Source organism: Silurus meridionalis, chromosome 23, assembly GCF_014805685.1.
Source record: "Silurus meridionalis isolate SWU-2019-XX chromosome 23, ASM1480568v1, whole genome shotgun sequence".
NCBI classification, from domain to species: Eukaryota; Metazoa; Chordata; class Actinopteri; order Siluriformes; family Siluridae; genus Silurus; species Silurus meridionalis.
In genome coordinates, this window is record NC_060906.1 from 26011877 (window position 1) to 26026625 (window position 14749).

Sequence of the window (14749 nt, forward strand, 5' to 3'; positions counted from 1 at the left end):
CGAGTATGTGGAGGAGAATTTTTCCCTCCGAAAGAGCCAAGATCGCCTTCTGCGTTTCTCTCCTTTCTGGTGATGCTCTATCTAAAACCAGCAGATTATGGAGCGCCAATGGGGGCAATTTCGGCTCACTCGCCGAATTCTGCGAGCTTCTTCTGGGGATGTGTGGGATGGAGGTGGTGGATCTCCACGACAGTCTCTTTGAGGATGAAGAAGCTTCGTTCCATGGGTCTTCAGAGCGCGCCACTTCGTTCCAGGATTCTCAAGGGTGCTCGGTTCCATCCCTGGGCATCCAAGAACGCGAGGCTCAGTTCCCGGGTTTCCACGGACACATGGCCCTGCCCCTGGGTCAGTACAAGCGCGCTGTTGTGTTCCGGGGTTCTCGTGGACGCTCTACACCATCTCCGAGCGTTTGCGAGCGCGCCCTGGCATCCCAGCACTCCCATGAGCAGTCCGTGCCGCCACCGAACATCTACAAGCGTGCTGCCCTGTTTCGAGGTTCCCACGAGCGCGCCTCTTTGCCACAGTGTCTCCAGGAGCGCGCCTCTTTGCCACAGTGTCTCCAGAAACGCGCCTCTTTGCCACAGTGTCTCCAGGAGCGCGCCTCTTTGCCACAGACCCGTCACGAGAGAGCCGAGCCGCCACAGACCCGTCACGAGAGAGCCGAGCCGCCACAGACCCGTCACGAGAGCGCCGGGCCGCCACAGAGTCGTCACGAGAGCGCCGGGCCGCCACAGAGTCGTCACGAGAGCGCCGGGCCGCCACAGAGTCGTCACGAGCGCCGGGCCGCCACAGAGTCGCCACGAGCGCCGGGCCGCCACAGAGTCGCCACGAGCGCCGGGCCGCCACAGAGTCAGCCACCGAGTTCCGCCGGGGGTGCCGCTCAGCCACCGAGTTCCGCCGGGGGTGCCGCTCAGCCTCAGAGTTCCGCCGGGGGTGCCGCTCAGCCTCAGAGTTCCGCCGGGGGTGCCGCTCAGCCTCAGAGTTCCGCCGAGGGTGCCGCTCAGCCTCAGAGTCCCCAAGAGAGCTTGCTCCCGTTCCAGAGTCCCACAGAGAGGTCAGGCCGCGAAGGGGTCGTCGTGCCGCCGGATCAACGTCAAGGCTCTCCAGAGGCCCTACGAGTGTGTCGTTGCGGTTCAACGTCCTGCCGAGGGTGCCTCTGTGTTCCTGGTCTCCGTCGAGGTCGTCTCTCCGCCTCCTGTCTCCGTGGAGGACGTCTCTCCGCTCCAGGTCTCCGCGGAGGTCGTCTCTCCGCTCCAGGTCTCCAGGGAGGACGTCGCTCGGCCTCAGGTCTCCGCCGTGGACGTCGCTCGGCCTCAGGTCTCCGCCGTGGACGTCGCTCGGCCTCAGGTCTCCGCCGTGGACGTCGCTCGGCCCCTGGTCTCCGCCGTGGGACGCCGCCGCCCCTGGTCTCTGCCGAGGCTTGGCTCAGCTTCCGGTCTTTTCAAGGGTCGCTGGCCCGTTCCTGATCCCGACGAAGGACGCTGCTTTGCCCTGGGCCCCTTCCGATCCTCCCCTGCTCTGCTGCGATGCTCGCGGGGCCTCCTTTGTCCCGGGTCGATTGGAGAGGCCTTCCTCAAAGTGCCCCGGCCCGCCTGGCATTGGTGGGTTTTGGGGCGTCAGGGGACGCCCTGAAGGGGGGGGTACTGTCAGGGATTCCCCTGCCACGCCCCCCTCAGTAGCTGTCAGAGATTCCCCTGCCACGCCCCCCTCGGCCGCTGTCAGAGATGCACCCTGCCACGCCCCCCTCGGTAGCTCTCATGGTGCCTCATTATCCCGTGCCTGCCTAATCACCGACAGCTGTGACTCGTTATGGTGCAGACTATATAAACACACGTTCTCGAGTCACAGGCTGTCGGTTCTTGTATTGTCATGCTGGTGATACCCGTGGCTGCTCGACCGCCAGCATTCCCCGCTGGTTCCGTATCCGAGTTCTGTTTCTTCTGGATTACTTGTTGCCGTTGCCGTTTACTTTCGTTTTGGGACTTTAGGTTTCATTTTGGATTACTCGTCTCGAGTGGATGTTCTTTGTTTGTTTTCTCGCCTCGGCAGCAGTGAGTGTTTTTTTTGTTGAACTGAATAAATGAACTATGATTGACTTGCTTCCGCTTCCGCGTCCTGTCCGTCAGCCTGACACAAACAAAAAGAAATAAAGAAAATAAAATTTAAATAAAATAAAATAAACGAAAGTTGAAATTATGAAAGGAGGAAGGGAAAGGAATAAGGAGGAAAAAGGAGGAAAGGGCAGCTTACTTCAAATTAATCACATCCTAACTGAGATATCGTCACGGAAATTTAAATTCGCCTTAATATTAAGGGGCTCAAACTTAACACGCATCTAAATTAGTTGGTAAACCGGTTACTTGCATTGACTTGTTGCACAAGAGTCCGGATGCAGTAGACAAAAGAATCTTGGACGAGTCGGTTAGGATGGAGTCAGATGTTCTTCCAGCTTCTCCTGAAGATCAGAGCAGTTGGTGTTTTGAAGATAAAGCTTGCTGGAAGATCTCAAAGAGATTTGAGATCTCGTCCGAAGAATCGCTGCTGAGCTGTTCAAGCGTCCGACTCTCCAGGCCATCGGGCCCCAGACGCCGGGCCCCGGGGTCCGAGCCTTCCGGTCGAGCCGAGTGAGCGAGTTGCTCTCTTGACTGATCTCTGACTGGACCCGACTGCACTCTGACTGGACTATGATTAGTTGGGTTCAAGATGTTTTAAAGGTCCTGAACCCCACCCATCCTTGGGGGAATGGCCAATGCTATGGCCTGAAATTTTGGAGGGAAAAACTTCCTTTGTTCATGCATCTGTGGGCATGGTTTCCGGCTATACTTGCTTTTGGAGGACTTTAAAGTTTTATTCAAAGTGAATTAAGACGGTATGGTACATTTTATGATAAAATGTACCATTATTTGAAAAATAAAGAAACAGATAATTTTGCGGTCATTTGGATACTAAACATGAAAGGAATGACAGTATAAGGCAGAGGTACATTAACTTACAGAGATCAGTAATTAACTGATGTTAATACAATGTTGTATTCTGATAAATAAAATGCACCGTTGTCAGGAAAGTAAAGAACAGATAATTCTAAGTCAATCAAGCCTTAAGAAGAAAAGAAACAACATTTAACACAGAGTTATATTACTAAACATTTTAAGGTTTGAATATTATTGATGTAGAGTTAAACACTTGCTTTATTTATAGTAGTAGATACAAACAAGATGTATGTTTGTATCATGTGAAATGGGACATTCTATTTATTATTTAATTAATAAAAGAATGCTCCCTTTCGGTGTGTGTGTGTCTGCATATGTGTGTGTGTCACGAACAGACGTACTGGGGCCGAGTTAGAGTGAATTGTTTTATGGTCTGAGGGTCGCTGTGAATTCAACCAGAGAGGCCAGAGGGGTTATCTGGTTTTCGGGGTGGTGTGTGTGTGTGTGTGTGTGTGTGTGTGTGTGTGTGTGTGTGTGTGTGTGTGTGTGTGGTATAGAGACTGGCTTGTGTTATCAGTCTTCCGGGGAGTGTGACACTTTACTTATACACCACCCCAATAAAAGTTTCACCTTTTGATTAAGATGTAGATGTCATAGGTTAAAAGGAATGCCTGGGACATGAAGTCTAAATGACCTGTGCCAGACGCTACACAGGTTTGGCGGCGTATCCCCGCATGCCAGCTTGTGCCAGATAGACGACGCTGCCAGGTTATTGATGACCAGCGTACGCCCCCTGTAGGACAATTATTCTAACCAGCTGCTTTCACCTGCTCAGTCTGCCCTTGATGTGCTCTACAGTGCCTTCCCAGTTTTTATTTAAAACTCATCACTCCACAGGTAGACCACCAAAGTAATTAAAACCCCTATTTTTCAGAACAAACCTCCTGGGAGTGTCGGCTCTCCACCTCCCCACTCCCCAAATAAAACTGCTTCACTCTTTCCCCAGTTCACTTTTGGTGATGATAAAAACTTAAAGTCTCTTAAAATATCACTTAAAACATTAACATCAGTCTGAGATCCCACCATTACAGTCAGGTCATCTGCGTACACTGACAGGTAGAGTGAAGCATTGGTGTGGAATATTAAAACCAGAGAGATGATTCCTCAGTCTGATTAAAAGAGGTTCAGTAGTTAGACTGTACAACATTCCTGACAGTGAACAGCCCTGAGTCTCCACCATCTCCCACAGACGCTTACGGGACGCTGTATGAGGTTCTGCATAATTTCTGTCCATATTTTCTGCTGTACAATTAAAATCTCCTCCCAAAACTAAAAACTTTTAACATTGTTGAGTTTGTGTAAAAACGTCATTCTCTCCACTGCACTGGTGACGTCCACACAGATAAACACTAAAACCTCATTCTCATAAAAACCAAAAGCCAACCGTTTAAAATTTCTTCTACAGTGTAAGAAACAGGAATAAATTGTGAGTAAAAAGCAGCAGCAGCACTAAGTGACGTGTTGTGGATTAAAATCCCCAACTCGTCCCGCTCCTTCACCCAGTCAGCAGCGTTACTGCTGTCGCTGTGGGTCTCCTGCAGCATAACAACATCCACACGCTTCTGTCTTATAAACTCATAAAGCTTTACTCTCCTTCCATAATCCCTCGCTCCGTTAATATTAACACTCACAACATGAAACCTGTTCATTAAAAAATTAAATAAAAGTAAAACAAACAAATGCTAAAAGAGCTAAAAATAAAACACCACACTATCAGTCTTCATCAGAGTTCTCCCTACTGACCTTCATGATCAGCTTTTTTCATCTAAAGATTTCCTGATCAGTAAAAACTTCTTTTCTTCTAAAGTGCTTTATATCGTGAACACACTGTTTCCAGTCCGGGAAAAACTCCTCAACTACTATGTTCTTCTGCCACTTGGTCTCTTTGTTAATGGTGGCTTGTAGAGTGTTCTCCACTGTGGTCGCTCTTCCTCCCCCAGCCTGAGGACAGAGCGCCACCGTGTGTCCACTCTACCATTAAGACTTTTCTTGTTTAAAAACCATAACACAGCTTTATAAAACAATTTCCCAGAGATCATGTAGAAGTCCATACCTGTGACATTCTTACAGTCTAAAAAGTGACCAGTACTTCCCTCTAAGTCTGGAGACAGAGAAAGCTCAGGAAAAGGGTCCTCCTCATCCGGCTGTTCAGAGCCTCCACACTGCTCCACTAACATTCTGTTCAGAGCCTCCACACTGCTCCACTAACATTCGTAGCTCCACTGGTGAGAGAGCAGAGTTCCACCCCTGGAGTAGTCGTGCCACGATCTGTACTGATCTCGATCCCAGCTGAGCAGCTACTCCACTGGCGTTCTTGAATTCTAGTCCAGCCAGGTCCACCAGATGGAGAGAGGGGGAGAGAGAGAGAGAGAGAAAGAGAGAGAGAGACGGAGAAGAGGGATTATATATATATATATATATATATATATATATATATATATATATATATATATATGAGAGAGAGAGAGAGAGAGAGAGAGAGAGAGAGAGAGAGAAAGGTAAGGTACTACTCATGAACACTACACTAACTGGTTCCTTGTTTTCTCTCCACCAGAATAAGAATAATCAGATCAGTCAGATGAAGATCCGCGTGGCCTCCACCTTCCTCTTCATCCTCGCCGGCTGCATCGTCTTCGTCACAATTCCTGCAGTTGTTTTTAAGGAAATTGAAGAATGGACGGCGCTCGATGCCATTTATTTTGTGGTCATCACACTAACGACCGTTGGCATCGGGGACTATGTGGCAGGTACCCCGTCATCATAACTACCCCATCACCAAAACTACCCTGTCACCATAACTACCCCATCATAACTACCCCATCATAATTACCCCATCATAATTACACCATCACCATAACTACCCCATCATAATTACCCTGTCATCATAATTACCCCATCACCATAACAACCCCATCATAATTACCCCCTCACCATAACTACCCCATCATAATTACCCCATCACCATAACTACCCTGTCACCATAACTACCCCATCATAACTACCCCTTCATTATAATTACCCCATCATAACTACCCTGTCATCATAATTACCCCATCACCATAACTACCCCATCATAATTACCCCATCACCATAACTACCCCATCATAATTACCCCTTCATTATAATTACCCTGTCACCATAACTACCCCATCATAACTACCCCATCACCATAATTACCCCATCATAACTACCCTGTCATCATAATTACCCCATCACCATAACTACCCCATCATCATAATTACCCCATCATAATTACCCCATCACCATAACTACCCCATCATAACTACCCCTTCATTATAATTACCCCATCACCATAACTACCCCATCATAACTACCCTGTCATCATAATTACCCCATCACCATAACTACCCCATCATAACTACCCTGTCATCATAATTACCCCATCACCATAACTACCCTATTATTATTACCCCATCATTATTCTTACCCCTGCTCCATGTAAACCTCGTGGTGTTTATTATGGTGTTGGTAAGCGTGGTGAGCAGGACTGGGTGGAGGACGTGCTGAGGAGTGCTGAGGTTCTCCACAGTTAAAATGTGCTGCAGAGGAAGAAGGAAGTTTAATTCCTGTGTAAAAAGTCAGAAAGTCTTTGATGTAGGAAGGAAATAAATGTTTGTGTGTGTTATTGGATCTGAAGGAATCATGACTGATAGATTATGGAATGTGTATCAGGTGTTGCAGAACTTTCCAAATGAAATGTTCTCTTGATCTCACACTGATTTTTACTTTACTTATGTTTCCAAAATGAAATCAACCCCCTGAGTGTAACGAGTCCCACGTTCCTCACACACACTGTATAAGAGACTCAGCGATTATATCTGCCTCCACCTCTTCTCCAGATCCTTCTGTTTACAGCACCAGAAGAACACAAGCTTTCAGTCGAGCACTCGTTCTCCCTGATCTTTACAGGTATGATGCAGAAATGTATAACGTGACTGTGATGGATTTTGCAGGAGGAAACCGAGCGAAAGAGTATTATAACTGGTACAAGCCACTGGTTTGGTTCTGGATCCTGGTGGGTCTGGCGTACTTCGCTGCTGTACTGAGTATGATCGGAGACTGGCTGAGGGTTCTGTCCAAAAAGACTAAAGAGGAGGTACGAAGGAGTTCCTGAAAATAATCACACATCAAAATACTTTTCAGAATGTTCAGAATGTTCCTGGGAATTTCAGCTTTACTCCACATGTTTGTCAGAATCAAACATTTCCTCAGTGTATTTATTTACAGTGTAAAACATCTTCCACTTCCTGTTGCTTCCTGAACATCATGTTTGCTGATGTACTAAATATATAAAAAATATGTTCCCTGAATAATTAATTCAGAACATGGGATCTGATATTTCTGCAGTTCCCCAGTAGTCATGATTATGGAGATCTGCAGAACTGTTCATACAAACGGTGGTCCTGAGCACATTGTAGCAGACTGTTGATGTTAATTACAGTAGAATCCATCATCATAGTTCTGCAATTCCTCACTAACTTAATGGATCTTCAGGCTGATGATGTGAAACCAGGATATCAGTATAAAAGTGATGCTGATGGAGATGGAGCTCCATAAAGCCTTTATAAAGGTTGACGGAGTGTTTGTGTCTCCTCAGGTCGGTGAGTTTAAAGCTCACGCTGCGGAGTGGAAAGCGAACGTCCGGGCCGAGTTCAGAGAGACGAGACGGCGCCTCAGTGTGGAGGTTCACGATAAACTGCAGCGTGCAGCTACGATCCGCAGCATGGAGCGGCGTCAACTCGGCCTGGACCAACGCGCTCAATCACTCGACATCCTGTCTCATCCTCACGAGCGACGAGCCGCAAACTTCAACATTCTGGACGCGGCGACTAACTTTAAGACGTCATCGCAGGAGAGCATCAACACCAAACTGAACGACAACATCTTCAACCGCTTCGGCTCCATCAGCAAACTGGCCAAACGAGCCAAGAACAGGGAGCTGAGGAAGAACATCACAGAAGATGGCAGAAAAACCGGCAGTGAGGAGAAGAAAGAGGTGGAGGAGGAGGAGCTGGAGAAGGAGGTGAACACCAGTCTGTCGGATCTGCCGCTGTTTGTGGAGAGTCCAAAATCACAGAACGAGTTTGTAATGGTGCAGGCAACGACCAAAGAAGAAGAAGAAGAAGATGAAGCAAAAGAAGAAGATAAAGAAGAAGGAGAAGGTAGAGGAGAAGAAAAAGAAGAAGGAGGAGGAGTTGAAGAAATAAAAGCAGAGGAAGAAAAAACACTTGAGGAGTTTCACCTAGAAATGGATGTGTAGAGAATGCAGACGAGATGAATTTGCTTGAAAACAATAAAAGTGCCTTATTTCTCATTGACACTGAAGCTGATGCTGAACCTGAAGCTGATGCTGAAGCTGAAGCTGAAGCTGAAGCTGAAGCTGAAGCTGAAGCTGAAGCTGAAGCTGAAGCTGAAGCTGAAGCTGAAGCTGAAGCTGAAGCTGAAGTTGACACTGGGAAATTGTAACATCCCATTTTAATGTTGGTGAAAGTTTTCACTGTGTCCTGGTAACTTGATTTAAACATTTCCACCTGACAGAAAAAGCGAAGCTAAACGTATGTGAGATGTTTGACCAGGTGAACTGGAGCGACGTCTCCTGAGAGATTGAGTGCTGATCCTGAGATCTCTCCACAGTGGACCTGAAGATTTGAAAATGTTATAAATATATAAAGCAGATGGAGATAAAGGAAGAAAACTGTACATTAGGCATGTGTCGATATCATTTTCTACATGAGGTTGGGATCATTTCTGTCCAAAAACATATTAAATATGGGTTTTCATTCCAACTTCTTTAGTAGTCACATGGTGTCGAGGTCCTGGGCTCAGAACGTCAGCAGCTCAGATCATGTCTCAATGTCAGTGTGGTCGCTAGTTTTCTAGATTATGTGGTGAAACACCTGAAACTAGCAGCAGCTAATATTTTGGTGCTGTACACAGCTGAGCTCCAGCTAGCAGGTCAGTGTACGGCAAGTTCATCAACATGATCTCCTTTTAGCGTTAAACACAAATAAACACAACTTCACTTCACACACCTCTGTAAATGAGCGCTTGGGCTCCCGTGTGCACTGAAACTGCTTTGTGCTTTTAGTGATGTTTAGGGACGTTCTACAGCGAGGAGAACATGTGTGTGATATGATTCTGAACACTGTCACATGTGAAGCACTGGGAACTCGTTTCTGAGGAGAATTCACAGTGATAAACTTCATATTTCTCTGAGTCTCATCACAATTACAGAGCTTCTAATATTTAATTCCAAATTATTTCATCCATATGGATCATTAATCACTCCAACCACTGATATGAGACACGGGAATGGGCGGAGCTTCCACTGGATCTTATTGGATACCGTTAGAAAGTTCAAGAGAGTTTGAGATACCTGCACTCAGTCATGGAAAGCTGGTCCATGTGCTGTTCTTATCGGTTTATGGATCTGAAGAAGACTGAGTTTAGGAGTGGAGATGTGATGAAAACTCTGGAATTTATTTACCACTAAGGTTGAATGGAACTGAGAGAGAAACTGCAGGATGTAGAATTAAATCTATCAGCACATGCCTAACGTCAAATCCCTAAAAACTCCTTCTGCCCACAAGTAGCATCAAAAATGAGTTCTGAAATATTCAACCAAAGATTATATGTGCATGATCTTGGATTTTATTGTCTAAACACACAAATCCTCTAAACACACACACACACACACACACACACACACACATATATATATATACACACACAGTACAGACCAAAAGTTTGGACACACCTTCTCATTCAAAGAGTTTTCTTTATTTTCATGACTATGAAAATTGTAGAGTCACACTGAAGGCATCAAGGGCTATTTGACCAAGAAGGAGAGTGATGGGGTGCTGCACCAGATGACCTGGCCTCCACAGTCACCGGACCTGAACCCAATCGAGATGGTTTAGGGGTGAGCTGGACCGCAGAGTGAAGGCAAAGGGCCAACAAGTGCCAAGCATCTCTCGGGAACTCCTTCAAGACTGTTGGAAGACCATTTCAGGTGACTACCTCTTGAAGCTCATCAAGAGAATGCCAAGAGTGTGCAAAGCAGTAATCAAAGCAAAAGGTGGCTACTTTGAAGAACCTACAATATGACATTTTTCAGTTGCTTCACACTTTTTTGTTATGTATATAATTCCATATATAATTCCACATGTGTTCATTCATAGTTTTGATGCCTTCAGTGTGAATCTACAATTTTCATAGTCATGAAAATAAAGAAAACTCTTTGAATGAGAAGGTGTGTCCAAACTTTTGGTCTGTACTCTATATATATTTACACATGCTCTCCATCTCCTTTATCAACAAGATCTTAGCTTGTGGTCCACCAGGCATCACTGCACCGAGTATCTGAGCTCTTTATTCTCTCAGTGAGAGTTCTGGATCCTGGATCTGGTCAGAAGATGTTGGTTAATTCTCTAAAACAGCAGCTCTGACAGTAGTCCAGGTTTAGAATTATATTGTTTCTATAGTTACAGCATGTTCAGGAGGACATGCACAGGTTTTACTCCAGTGAAGAAGGTTTGTGGTGGGTATGGTGGAGATGTTCATGGAACATGTGTGGAAGCAGACTGGAGTGTCAGCACTTTAAAACTGTTACAGGAGTAACACTGACACTGCAACATGTTCAGGACAGAAGAGTTTACGCTTCTCTACAGTTTCTCCACATGATGAGTGAGAATAGAGCGAGAGGGAGGGAGAGGGAGAGAGAGGGAGAGTGTTTATAGCTGCTATAGTGTAAGTAAAATGAGTGTTTGTGATGAGGAGACTCCACAACATCACTCTACTTCATACTGAAGATCTGCTGAAAATAAAGTTTGTGCACTCAGACTTGTGTTCCTTCCATGCTATGCTAACGCCCAGTAGTTTACTGCTGATGGAGCAGAAATGAAGCCACCATGATGAAGAACATGACTGAGGTCAGGAACCATGAAGAACTTCTAAGTCAGTAAGAAGAGATGGTGAGGAGGACATGTTCCTGTACTCCAGCATTCTCCTAACACTAACCTGTGGCTACAGACTTCTGTTCCATCTTAGCAACATTAGCATCGTAGCTCCTAAACAAAACTACACATTGTGAAGGTTTGAGGTTTCTGCTGAAGTCTCACTTCACCTCCTCACCACACTGAGCACTTTCCAGACTTACTGCATGTTCTGCATTCATCTCACTGACCAGAGAAGATCTCATCCAACCTGCCTTCTGTCACAATACACTACAGAAATGTGTGTGTGTGTGTGTCTGTGTGTGTGTGTGTGTGTGTGCGTGTGTCTTGAATATCATGATGTATTGTGTAGCTGGTTATCGGCGCGTTTTTCTCTACGCAAGACCTCAAACTGACCATCATCTCACATGTGCTTATTACTGAGCTTTACAGACCACCTGCTTCTCTCTTCTCCTCTATTCTCTTCTCCTCTATTCTCTTCTCCTCTTCACTCTTCTCCTCTCTCGTCCTCTCCACTCTTCTCCTCTATTCTCTTCTCTCTTCTCCTTTCCACTCTTCTCCTCTATTCTCTTCTCCTCTCCTCTCCTCTCCTTTCTTCTCCTCTCTCTCCTTTCCACTCTTCTCCTCTCTCGTCCTCTCCACTCTTCTCTCTTCTCCTCTTCTCCTCTCCTCTCTTCTCCTCTATTCTCTTCTCCTCTCTTCTCGTCTTCACTCTTCTCCTCTTTCCTCCTCTCACTCTTCTCCTCTTTTCTCTCCTTTCTCTTCTCCTCTCTCCTCCTCTCCACTCTTCTCTCTTCTCTCCCTTTCTCTTCTCATCTCTTTTCCTCTCCTCTCTGCTCCTCTTCACTCCTCTCATCTCTTCTCCTCTTCTTTCCTCTCTTCTCCTCTACTCTTCTCTCCTCCTCTCCCTGTTCACAGTAGTGTAGTGTGAATGCAGCAAAAGGACTTGATGAACATGATGCTCTGAAGATTTAAAAAAAATGAATCATTTGAAAAAAAAAAAAAAAAGATTTGAAAGTGAAACTAACAGCATGCAGTTTGTGCTCTGTATTATAGTCTGGTATTGAGTGTCTTCTCTGTGCTTCTGAACACCAGTGTGATGAGTCTCCAGTTCATCACAGAACAACAAATAAATAAATATACCAATTAAACCAGTGTGCAATGAAATTGTGCATAAAAGACTTTACTTTAATGTAGTGAGTGCCTTTTAACAAATATATACACCAATAAAAAAGAAATGAATCTACCCAATGATGTTTCCATGGTGACCAGTGTTTCCTTCACTTCAGTTTTACATCAGACACTAGAGTTTATAGACAGAGTGTGTGTGTGTGTGTGTGTGTGTGTGTGTGTGTGTGTGTGTGTGTGTGTGTGTGTGTGTGTGTGAGAGAGCATTTTTTCTCCTGGAGGTTTCAGTGTCCTAACGGAAGGTCACTATTTTTTCATCTTCTCCAAGTGTTTATTCAAGAAGACTTTATCTTCTGAGCCTGGGGTCAGATCTCATAACAGCATCAGTTCAATTCAGTTCATGTTTATTTGTGTTGAGCTTTTAATAATGAACATCGTCTCAGAGCAGCTTTACACAGATCATGTGGAGATAAAAATCTTTATAAGTGTAAGTTTGTCCCTGATGAACAAGTCGGTGGAGACTGTGGTGAAGGAAAAACTCCCTGAGATGCAGAAGGAAGAAACCTTGAGAGGAACCAGACTCAAGAGGGAACCTCATCCTCATCTGGGTTCCACCGAATGTCCATTTATTACAGATAAACGATGTTGAGGTGCAGTGATGGAGATCAGAGCAAACTGTAGTCCTGAGTCAGTGTAGCAGACTGTTAATATTAACTACAGTCCAAATCCTCAAAGCTCCTGATCTTACTCCAGGAGCGTTGATGAGAAACATCTCCAGCTGCACAGAGTCGCCTCCAAACGAAGAGAACATCATCCAGAGGAAGACCAGGATGAAGTGGGAAGATCCGCAGAGGGAAGAGGAGCAGGAACAGTGATCACTGAAACCCCCTTTAATACCTATACAAACATACACACAAACACACACACACACACACACACACATATACACACACACGTACACACACACACATATACACACATATACACACACAAACACATATACACACACACGTACACACGTACACACACACACACATATACACACACACACACACACACACAGTCCTTGAGCATAGTGGTCTGGAATAAGGCTTAACACGGTGCAGTAAGGTTGCCATGGTAACACTTGTTGGCAAAAAATTCATGCCCGTTAATTTTTCAGCCAAATTTGTGAGAAAGTAAGAGATAGACAGAGTGAGAGAGAGATAAAGAGAGAGAGAGAGAGAGATAGACAGAGTAAGAGAGGTATAAAGAGAGAGAAAGACAGACAGAGAGACAGAGAGAGAGAGGTATAGAAAACACCACATGCACCTTTATCCCTACAAAAGTAGATTCAGGGGTCAGGGGTCAGGGGTCTGCATGTCCACTACATTATTGATTGTCACATATTTTTCTCCACATAAGTTAAATTCATTTCCTTTAAACACTTTAGCAAACACGTGGTTTCAGAGTCTCATCAGCTTTCTGCAGTTCTGAAAGATTTTCTGAAGCTTCCAGCCATGAAACTCAAGACCCTCAGTTCAGATCTCAGGGGCCGGGGTACCAAGACCCTTTTCACGTCGCCGTTTTCACGTGTCTTTCTGTGGCCCTAAGTCCTACCTTGGAACAGACTATGGTGTGTGTGTGGTAATAGCTGCAGACCTGCTTTACCCTGGACTCATGTTATAACAGGACACGCAACATCTGCAGGAGCAGAAGTGGTTTCACAGTGTTCAGGACGCACTGGAAAGTCTTTCCTCTAAATCAACAGCAGCCACATTCAGGGAATATGTTTGATCTTGTACACACATGAACTTCTGTTTGAGGAAACTGCTTCACATCTTCATAAACACATTGTACATGAACCAAACTGGCAAATGGAACATGACCTGATGATGAAGAGCTGCAGTGTCCAACAGAGCAGCCAACGTTTCTGCATTTACACTCACTGTAATAAACTGTGTTTTAGTTTACTGTTCACATCAGTGTCCTCACTAGAGACAGAACAAAACCCAGTCTATTTAGATTTCCAGACCGGACACACTGTTGCTGTCTGACCTGGTAGTTCACAATAAAAGCAAACAAGAGCTTCTTTCTGTACCTGAGGGACATTTAATCCCACATGAGGTTCATCAAAACCACTGGCAGAACTTAAAGTTGCCTTTTGTGGGTTGAGAGCGTTGACTTCCAGGGTGAGCTTTGTCCAGTTGTCGGCTGGAGTTCCTTCACCCATACCTGGATTTCATAGAGAAGAACTCAGAGTAACTGTTCCAGGACTATTTTCTCACTGATTTCTTAAATGTGTGCAGCTCAGGCCTCAACCCAACAACAGTACAAGTTCTGCAGCCAATGAGAAGTTTCAGTCGTTTTTTTTCCTTTTTTCTGGGGTGGGTTTCCCCTGACAACAGGCCTACTGTCTCACAGACAGACAGAGTGAGAGAGAGAGAGAGAGAGAGATGGACAGATAGAGATGGAGGGAGACACACCACACCCACACTCCTCACCAGAATTCTCTCCTGCTGACTTCACCCTCATTACTGAAGATGAAGTTCCGGCTCACCGTTGTCACACCGCTGTGGAGATCCGGTGTGAATCGCAGAAGATGCTTTACACGCTTCGAAAAGAAGACTTCCAGGACCCGTTCCAGAAGAACACTGGGATTGATCATTTCAGAAT

At 45.5% G+C, this 14749-nt stretch overlaps 1 protein-coding gene across 1 annotated transcript in view; it reads left to right on the forward strand.

Moving 5' to 3' along the window:
• Positions 1–8797, forward strand: part of kcnk10a (potassium channel, subfamily K, member 10a) — a 40105-nt gene extending 31308 nt beyond the window's left edge. Inside the window, exons 5-7 of the mRNA XM_046836418.1 lie at positions 5545–5737; positions 6965–7107; positions 7609–8797. Of these exons, the coding sequence (XP_046692374.1) occupies positions 5545–5737; positions 6965–7107; positions 7609–8271 (999 nt within the window). The 3' untranslated portion in view covers positions 8272–8797. The remainder of the gene's footprint in view (positions 1–5544; positions 5738–6964; positions 7108–7608) is intronic.
• The last annotated feature ends 5952 nt before the right edge of the window (positions 8798–14749 follow it).